We start from the raw sequence: 10,151 nt of genomic DNA, 5'->3' as shown, positions 1-10,151 counted from the left end.
TTCAGAACAGTAGGTAGTGACTGCGAACTTTAAAGCAAGCCACAAGCACAAGGTTCCACCAATGTCGATTGTCCTTCCGAATGTCGTTTCATTCGGAGTCACTGCAAAAAGGAAATTCTAAATATTCCCAACCTGGAAATCAAACATGAATGAAATAGCACATAATTTTAAAGGTAACCCACCGCAGGAGTGGTGCAGGAAGCTTTTGTCCAAATGACGGGGAGGGTTTGTTCTTTGTATTCGTTTAAGCATGCTCTGCCGATTTTCTGCAGTTGTTTCTTCCTGAATTGATGTTTTTTTTTTGACAGCGTGGTTTGTGGTGATTTACCATTGCCTTCCACTCGCAGGAGTAGGCAGGTCCCAAGCCTCTCTCAGCCATAAAGTGAATAGAACACGTTCAATTCGCATTATTGCGAACCACAAACTCGCAATCCAGCTAACTGAACTAACCAGCTCCCATTTAGTGATTGCGTATGTTGTGTACATCTGCCAAGATATTGGCAATGTCACTGGATGACATATTGTAACCTGACCCCCAGTTGCTGGGCCAGGGAAAATGCCGGGTCTGAGGCGCTGACCTTCAGGTCAGGAGTCTAACTGAGGTCCCGCCAGTCCGTTCAGGGAGATGTTCAACAATGCCCGGAATATTGGGATAAGAGCGGGGCGGGGGGATTCTCCTGGTGTCCTGGGCCCACATTCTATCTTTAACAAACACCACCCAATACAAACACAGACACCGCCCTCCCAGTTCATTACTGTGGGGAAAGGAAAGCGACAGCACAACTGGCAGAAAGAAAAGCTCCCCTCCCCCACCCCTGTGCACCAGAGTATTGTGGGAGGGGCTTTCACATCCGGATCACAATCCAAATGTAGAGTCAGAAAATTGCAGCCTCCTTTTATAAACCTGTCTCTTATTCACACAACACTTGGACAGCGACCCTGGGACCGTGTGGCCCATCAATAGTCTCAGCGACACGGCCCTGTGCAAATCAACTCGATCCCCCAAAGTATTTCAGACCAGCTCTGAGGTCTGGTCTGCCAGTGCAGTCCAGGGCTGCAGTCTCCAGACCCCGTCATATAAACCCTCAGCTTCAGGCAGCAGAACGATGGGAACCCTCCTTGTTTTCACCCTGTGTGTCTGTTTACCCCGTGAGTACCGATAAAACAAACCGACATTGAGTGGATTTAATATAAAGCTGCCCGAGTCCATCCCAATTACAGACACTGTCTGGGGTTTTAATCCCGTTCTGTCGTTCGGCTCTGATGGTCCATTAAACTTTCTCTGTTTAATTTCCAGGCTCTTTCAGTCAGTCAGTGAGGCAGATCCCGGCAGCGGTGACCAGGAAGGAGTGTCAGTCTCTCACCATCACCTGTATTTTGTATCGTGGATACTCTGTTGTCTATATGGAGCGTGGGAATTTCCTCAAACAAACCCGGACCGGAACAGAGTGGGAGCGGATCTCCAGCAGGGGCAGATTTGTTGTGTCGGTGAATAAAGCGGGAAAGATATTTTCGCTTGAAATTCGGGATGTGAGAGTTGAGGACACCGCCACCTATTACTGTAAAGCTCAGTACAGATACTACACATACACCGTGATGGGCCTCGGCTTCCCGCGATACAAAAACTCTCACTGCAGATTATCACAGAAACAAATGAAAAAGTGGAGTTAATCTGCAGTTAAACCCCTACAGTTCCACCTCACACTGTCTGCCTCAGTCTAGTTTATAATGAGATTGCGTAATTGCCGTTAACATTTTGAGTTTTATAACTGCCGAGTGTGTGCGGATGGTGGTGTCTTTCCCGGGATTGCTGTCAGTGAATGGGGATTGGGAATGACTGATCCCAGTTCCAAACCACGAACACCAGATGTGATCCTGGTCAAACAGCTGGAACTGCGAGCCGCAGTCCCCGCTGTTCAACTACTGTCCCCACATCTCAGCAAGTGCCTGGGGGATTTTATACTGACTTGTAACACTGTGTTATTTCGGGACAGTCACAGTGGGAGAGACCTGAGCAAATACCTCGTCCGATCACAATATAAATTCTCCGGGCCCGGATAGTGAATTGTCCGGTTGATGTTAATATCACTGTAATCTGTTTAAATTTCATTGTAATTTCCACCATTCAGTTATCTTTCTTTGTTATTTTTCTCGGTTTATATGAAGCGAGCTTCTCGGTCCCGGGACCGTTTAGTCAGAGCTCAGGGCCTCGCAAAGAACAGTTTGAACCGACAGAGACTTTGAAACATTGAATATTGTTTATTATTTAAAACACCTGAATAATTGGGCAGTTTCTACTGTCCAATGATGATTTCCCAGCAGGTTGAGGTGTCGGTGGTTCTTGTTCAGGGGAGACTGAGAGCGGTGTCACTGTGGTGGCATACTAAATATGTGGATGGACCCGGGACTGTGGTGACTGTCACAGCTGGTAAGTGACTCCAAACACCGCCGGGTTATAGCCTGTCCCGGGTAATCTTCACTGTCAGTTAATTATTGATATTCTTGGAGTTTGAGTGGGATGTGGGAGTTGACGGAATCTGGACCATTATTGGTTTAACGGGCACATCGCGGACATCATAAACATCACGGAATCTCATACTCTGAATCGCTTTCAATGAGCGGAGATTGTGGACAATCGGACTCCACTCCCGGTGTTAACTGTGACCAAGGGAGCTCTGTCTGTCCCTTAGAGCCCGGGAGCGGGGTCACAGAGCTCTCTCCTGGGCAGCAGATTGCAGTCCGAGCCGCGCAATGTGAATGAGGTACCGGGTGAATAAACTCAACACAACTGCGGGCAGTTCGGATACCTGCAGTGGCTCGATCCAGACCTGACACGGGAGAAAAACGGAAGAGTGACACAAGGGACTTCAAATATAAGAGACCCTGATGTGGGTCCAGATGGAATGTTATTATTGTGCGATCAGTGACTGAAATTAGTGACATTGTCCCCGCCATTTCTTTCAATTATCTTCATATAACCAAACACTTGCCTCCTTTTCCCCCCTCAAACCGAAATGTGAAGGTTTGGAACTGCAGACATTTCTCTATATTGCCTGCCGATGTTTGAGAGGTGGAATTGCTATAATTTATCTGTATCCCTGATTACTGTGAATTAAAGCGGCACAGTGCAGTCAGACAGTAAGGATGTTGTACTAATCATATAAAGAATAAACTTAATATAAGGAAACAATTATAAACTGGAGGAATGTTCATTTAGAAGCAGCAATAAATAATTCATCGAAAGGGAGAGAAGTATTGGATGGTCTCTGTGCCATTCAACGTACAATCCGAGCGCAGGGAGTTGGGTGACGTGTATGGAGGAAATGACTGTGATGGACTTCAGTCTGGAATGCTGAGTAAAGTTTTGGTCTCTTTATTTAAGAGAGGATCTACTTGCCTTGGAGGGAATGCAAAAAAGGTTCATCAGACTGATTCCTGAGATAAAGAGATTGTCCTTTAAGAAGAGATTGAGTAGTCTGGGCCTAGGTTCGCTCGGGCTTAGAGGGATGAGATGTAATTTCATGAGAATATCTAACATCCCAGATAGATTCCGGGTGGGTGTTTTCCCAGGCTAATGGAAGCCGATAACTAGCCGATAACAGTTTCAGAATAAGGATTCGGCCATTAGAACTGAGAAGAAGAGATATTTCTTCAGTCAAACCATTGTTGTGAATCGCTGACATTCTCTACCTCAGAGAGCTGTGGATGCTGTGGTTGAGTGTATGAAAGGAAGTGTTCAGTGGATTTCTGGATACTAAAAGAATCAAGGGATATCATGATATTGCGACATACTGATGTTGAGATAGGAGATGAGTCAGGATATTATTGAATGGCGAAGCAGGTTTGAAAGATGATTATGGCCGCTTCTGCTTCTGTTCGTTATATTAAACTTTTGATTTCTTACATTTCTGAGAAAAGCAATCAGGAGCAATCCACATCTCTGTGGAGAGGTTGAACAGGCCGGATCTCTTGTCTCTGGAGAACAGAGAAGCAGGAGGAGTATTCACAAAATCGTTTAAATAATTAATGCATTTCAATGAGGTGGTTGTGGAATCGCTGTTTATTTGTCGAGAGCAATGTGCCTTAAATATAAGATAGTCACTAAAATAACAAATAAAGACATTAAGAAGAAGGAATGTAAAAATCAGGCAGGTCAGAATGTGGAACTTGTTGCCGCGGGGAGTGGTTGGAGCACATAGTATTGATACATTTGTGGGAAGACTTGAAAAGGCAGGAGGGAGAACGGGACAGACTGACTCAGGGAGCTGACTGGAATGGTCAATCAGATTTCGGGCGGATGGGGGTTGGTCCGTAGCAAACACACAGGGATAAATCATTTGAGCCGAATGGATGATTCTGTGTCAAGTGAAATTTAGCAAAAGCTCCGCCCAGAGAGCCCGTCAATCAGTCAATGTGCGGAAAGAATTGAAATTGTCCCAGAGCTGGAAGAGGCAGTTCCCAGTGAGTAACAGTAAAACCAATGCGGAAAGTGGACAGACTGAACCCAACCGGCAACTGAGAGAGTTAGGGACAAGTTCCCACGATTGCAATGTTCTCATGCAAGAAACGAAAACTGTACAAAGGAAATGTCGAAATAAAATCAAACTAAATGTAAATACATCAAAATAAATGGAATCGGAGAAAAATGAAAACTATTGATAGAAGAAATCATATCTTTTTCAATCAAATATTGATTGAAAAATTTTCAGTCAATATTTCTCCTTCCGATTACTTTTAAAGAATCGTGGTCTCTTAAAATTAAACTGCTACACTCTAAGCATTAATAATTATGATAGCAAAATGTATCCGCGTTCCCACAATGCAGACGGTGACTCGGGTGATCGGCCACATCGCTCTCTCAGGATTCAAGCTTCATGAAGATCACTGTCAGTACCTGCTGATGGGACCTTTCATTGAACTAAATGTGCTTTAAAATGCAAGTTGTATTTGTGGTAGCTCTGAGGCAAAACATGTTTAAGTCATGCGCTGTTCTGCGCTGAATCAGGCCAGTAGCATTCAAAATCAGAAGGAAATTGGACAATATTTAACGAGCAAAACTTGAGTGTGAAGCAAAGAGGTCTTTTCAGGTTTTTATTTTCTGTTTCGATGAATCAGATGAGATTTATGGCTTTGATGGCACATTGGGGGTCAGCGGCAGCTACTCAAAGGTCGATTCAACAATCGACCACGTTTGAGTGACGTACAGTCGACAAAATTATTGTGAAGTTCTGTTCTCGTGAAGACGTTTCTTGGCCCTTTTCTGCCCTTTGGGTACCTGCCTGGATTATTGAGCAGCCCCATGTCCTTGTCCCTGTCAGTTTCCAGGAGTATTTGATGGCGTCCGGCTTGTAAAGTTTATTTTAGCAGAATGTGTTGTTAGATCCGGGACAGTTTATACACAATGACAATATTTCACAAGGAAGTGAGTGTGACCTTTAAAACGATTCCCAAACACAGTGTCCACCCCCATTTCACTGTCCCTCTGAGTGCGCCTTCATGTTCTAACACTGCAACTGGAAACTGAATAATTCAAAGCTGAAAATCAAACATTGCTTACTGGAATCATCCCCTCAAATGTAAATCACAGAGGGAGGAGTGCAGCAAGCATTTCTTTCAATTATGTGGAGAGTTTATTCTTTGTGGTCATAATGTACTACTGCCTGAATATTTGCAAAGTCACTGGACTGTCTCACATTGAAACCTGATCCTCAGTTGCTGGAATCTAAGGCTCCTTCGCTTGGATTAGACGTTCAACTGAAGTCCCACCAGGTATTTCAGAGAGATATTTAATAATCTCCGGCACAGACAAGCTGAAGAAGGGTTAATTCTGTTTCACTCTCCACAGATGCTGACAGACTTACCGAGTTTTTTTCCAGCACTTTTTGTTTTTTCATGACAGTTGGAATAATATTGGGGAAGGAGGGAATATCCCACATCCCACCTTCATAAAATACCACTTACCAAACACACATGGACGAACCTACCAGCTCATTACTGTGGGGGAATGAGGGTGGTAGACTTCACTAGCGGAAACAACCCCACCTCACCTCTCCAACCCCGCAGGACACTGTATATCAGAAAAATAAGAGAGGGGGCTTCACATCAGGCTTATTGACCCCAATGAAGCAGCATGAAACTGCAGGTTCCTTTTCTAAATATGTCACTTTATCAAGCAACAGAGAACCAGACAGATGGGAACCGTGTGGCCCGTCAATGCTCCGTGGGACACCGTCTTCTGCAAAGAAACTCTACCCTCTAAGGTCTTGCAGTCCAGCTCTGAAGTCCGGCCTCCCAGACCAGTCCAGGGCTGCAGTCTCCTACTCGCCGTCATATAAACCCTCAGCTCCGGCCAGCAGAACGATAAGAATACTCCTTTGTTTTCACCCTGTGTGTCTCTTTATCTCGTGAGTACTGATCAAACAAACCGAAACTGTGTGAGTGTATGTAAAGCTGCCCGAGTCCATCCTAATTACAGACATTGTCTGGGGTTTTAATCCCGTTCTGTGGTTCGGCTCTGATGGTCCATTAAACTCTCTCTGTTTAATTTCCAGGTTCTTTCAGTCACTCAGTGACACAGACCCCGGCAGCGGTAACCAGGAAGGAGTGTCAGTCTCTCACCATCACCTGCGTTTTCTATGGTAATTCTCATAGTTTAGAGAACGGCCATTTCTTCAAACAAACCCAGACTGGGACAGAGTGGGAACGGATCTCCAGCGGAGGGAGATTTGTTTTGTCGGTGAATAAAGCAGAAAAGACATTTTCGCTGGAAATTCAAGATTTGAGAGTTGAAGACACCGCCACCTATTACTGTAAAGCTCAGTACAGATACAGATGTGGGAGCACCGTTTCAAAAGATGCTTATGAAGACGGATCTGGGACAGTGTTGACTGTCACTGCCGGTAAGTGACACCAAACCGTTATGTGTTACAGACTATCCAGGTTAATGCTCACATTGTGGAGGGGGTGGTCTAGTTGTTATGTCATTGGACTTGTATTCCAGAGACCAAGGCCCAAGAGCTGGGATCTCAGTTTCAAACCTCACCAACAGCAACTGGCCGAATTAAAAATCAAATAATATAAACTAGTGGAATTTAAAGCTCATGATCATGAAACCATTGCTGGTTCACTAATGTCCTTTAGCGAATGGAACCTTGTCTAACCCACATGCGACTCCAGACACAGAGCAATGTGATTTACTCTTCAATGCTCCCTGAAATGATGGCCTAGTCACTCAGATGAATGAAATCGTTACGAAGCCTGAAATAAAAACGAATGAAACCTGGACCCACCACTCGGCATAGCACCTGCCATCGACCCAGGCACCCGAAATGACCATGGCCAAGCCCAGCAATGTCCTCCAAACTCTGGATACTTGTGCCAAAATTAGGAGTGCTGTCTCACAGTTTAACAAGCAACAGCCTGATGGGGTCACACTCACGGAATCATACCTTACAGACAATGCCTTATAGACCACCTTCACAATCCCTGTGTGTGTCCTGTGCCACCAGCAGGACAGGCCCAGAGGCAGTTGCACAGTGATATACAGTATGCAGGGAGTTGCCCCTGGGAGTCCTCAATTTGGCTCCAAGCCCCATGAAGTGGCATCTGCTCAACGATGAGCAAGGAAACTTCCTGCTGATTACCATTTATCTCCAGCTGAACAGATGAATCAGTTTTGTCCCTTATTGATCATCAATTGGAAGAAGCATTGAGAGCGGCAAGGGCTGTAGTAGACTCCAGTCTGGATGCTGTGTCAAATTCTGCGCTCATTATTAAGAAACGATCTACACACTTTGAAGGAACTGAACAAAGGTTCATCAGACTGCTTCCTGAGTTAAAGGGATTGTCCTATGAGAAGAGATTAAGTAGTAGAAGCATATATTCCCTAGAGTTTAGAGGAATAACATTTGATATCATTGGAACATAAACTCTTAAGGGACTTCACTGGCAGATTCTGGGTTGGTGTTTCTCCAGGCTGGGCAGCCTATAACTAGGGGTCACAGTTTCAGATTACACTCAGTGGTGAGTGTATCTAAGGCAGTGTTCGATAGATATTTGGACTCTGATAGAATCAAGGGATATCGGGACAGTGTTGGATGTAATGTTGAGGAAGGAGATCAGCCACGATATTATTGAATGGCAGAGCAGATTTGAAAGGTGTCATGGTGGCTCCAACTTCTATTTCTTATATTATCTGCTTTGATTTCTTCCACTTTTGAGAAAAGAAATAAGGAACAATCGATATCTCTCGGGAGAGGGTGAGCAGGCTGGACCTCTATACTCTGGAAAACATAAAACCTCGAGGAGAATTCGGGAAATCGTTTAAATTATGAATGGGTCCATTGGGGTGGATGTTGAGCTACTGTTTATTTGTGGGTGATTCCAGAGCAATGGGCCATCAAATACATACTCCTCACTAACAAAAAAATTCAGGATGTTAAGAAAAATAAATTTAAACAATGACCCTTCAGAATTTGAAAGTTGCTGCCTGCGGGAGCAGATAGTAATGATGTATGTGGGGAAAGGCTTGAAAATACATGAGGGAAAGCGGAACAGACAGACACAGGGAGCTGGATAGAAATCGGGAGTCAAATTTCGGACTGGCGCAGGTTGATCTGGAGTGTACACACAGCCATGAATCAGTTGGACCGAATAGCGTTTTCATCTCATGCAGAACCTGTACAATGTAAAATTTAGAGAAAACTCCGCTCAGAGAATGCGGAGAGAATTAGTCAATGGACGGAAAGAATTGAAATTGTTAGAGGGCGGGAAGCGGCAGCTCCCAGTGAGTAACAACAAAGCCACTGCGGAAACTGAACAGACTGAACCCAACCGACAACTGAGAGAGTTTGGGACAAGTTCCCAAGATTGTACGAAGCGCAAACAGCACAACGTAAATGTAAAAATAAAGGGGAACTGAATGTAAATATTTCAAATTAAACGGAAATGGAGAAAATTGGACCCTGTTGATGGATGAAAATAAGGAAATGGAACAAAAGGCAGATTGAAACTCCAGAGCAGTGTTAAGCTGCAGTAAATAATTGACCTTTGACCATTGATGCTCACGATCAGTTTGGCCCAATCGGATCATGGATCTCATCGCTTTTTTGTTGAATCTTGCAGCTTTGTCATTCTCGGTCAATTATTTTTGGAAACTGATTGCGTCATTGATAATAAAACATTCCTTCGGGTTTGTCTCTCACCAAGAAAAATAGAAACAGAAATTTAATGTTCTTCAGTGAAACATATAGCGGGGAAGGATGGAATTCGGGCACTTGTGTATGGGCTTCGCCTTTAAAAGAACAACCCAATTGTCCCCACTACCCAGGCATTTTCCCCGTAGTACTTCATTATTTCTCTGTTCCAGTACAGATCCATCATCCTTTTGAAAGATACTGTTAAATCAGCTTCTACCACCCATTCTCACCTTGCATCCAGGTCGGAAGAATTTGCTCTGTAAAATAAGTGATCAACCTCATGTATCATCTTGACCACATTTAATAACCAATACTGTTCGAACAGGCACCAAGTCAAGAAAATTACCGCAAAACCAAGAGCCATTAACAAATTCCCCCGGGTAAACAGTGGTTAAGCCAACGAATAATGTTTATTTTTTACCCTACAGATTCCAGTTCTCTGGTATCCCGGAGTCCGTATTTCCAAACCGCTGCTGCCGGTGACACCGTTTCTCTAAGCTGTGAATACTCAGGGCTCTGTCAGTACACAGTACACTGGTACCGTCAGTCCCCAGGACTGGCTCCGGAATACATGGTTCAGAGGCACATTTCAGGAGAGGAGAATAAAGAAAACGCTGCCGGGGGTAGAATTTCTGCTTCTATCGATCCTGCCGAGAAAATCAGCTGGTTAAAGATATCCAAACTACAATTGAGCGACTCTGCTGTGTATTACTGTGTACTGAGTCGGTGCAAAGCACAGTGATACAGAGCGCGGAGAGAGCTGTACAAAAACCTGAACATGGTGGGAATATAGACACACAGTGATACAGAGCACGGAGAGAGCTGTACAAAAACCTGAACATGGTGGGGATTGCACAGCCTCCATATCACCATGATGCCCGGTGGACCCTGAAACACGGGCCCCATCGCTCTCTCTCTCTCTCTCTCTCTCTCTCTCTTCCTCGCTCTCTTTGT

The 10,151-nt window shown here is 44.5% G+C and overlaps 1 protein-coding gene across 1 annotated transcript; it reads left to right on the top strand.

Moving 5' to 3' along the window:
* The first annotated feature begins 1,106 nt into the window (after positions 1–1,106).
* On the top strand, positions 1,107–9,939 carry LOC121270138. Its single transcript, XM_041175454.1, has 3 exons — positions 1,107–1,149; positions 6,552–6,899; positions 9,626–9,939. Exons 1-3 carry the CDS (start codon positions 1,107–1,109, stop codon positions 9,937–9,939), a joined length of 705 nt encoding a protein of 234 aa, XP_041031388.1.
* The last annotated feature ends 212 nt before the right edge of the window (positions 9,940–10,151 follow it).

The sequence above is a fragment of the Carcharodon carcharias genome, chromosome 27 (genome assembly GCF_017639515.1).
Source record: "Carcharodon carcharias isolate sCarCar2 chromosome 27, sCarCar2.pri, whole genome shotgun sequence".
In the NCBI taxonomy this organism is placed as follows: domain Eukaryota; kingdom Metazoa; phylum Chordata; class Chondrichthyes; order Lamniformes; family Lamnidae; genus Carcharodon; species Carcharodon carcharias.
Note: the sequence above shows the minus strand (reverse complement) of the source record. Positions and strands in the feature narration are given on the sequence as shown.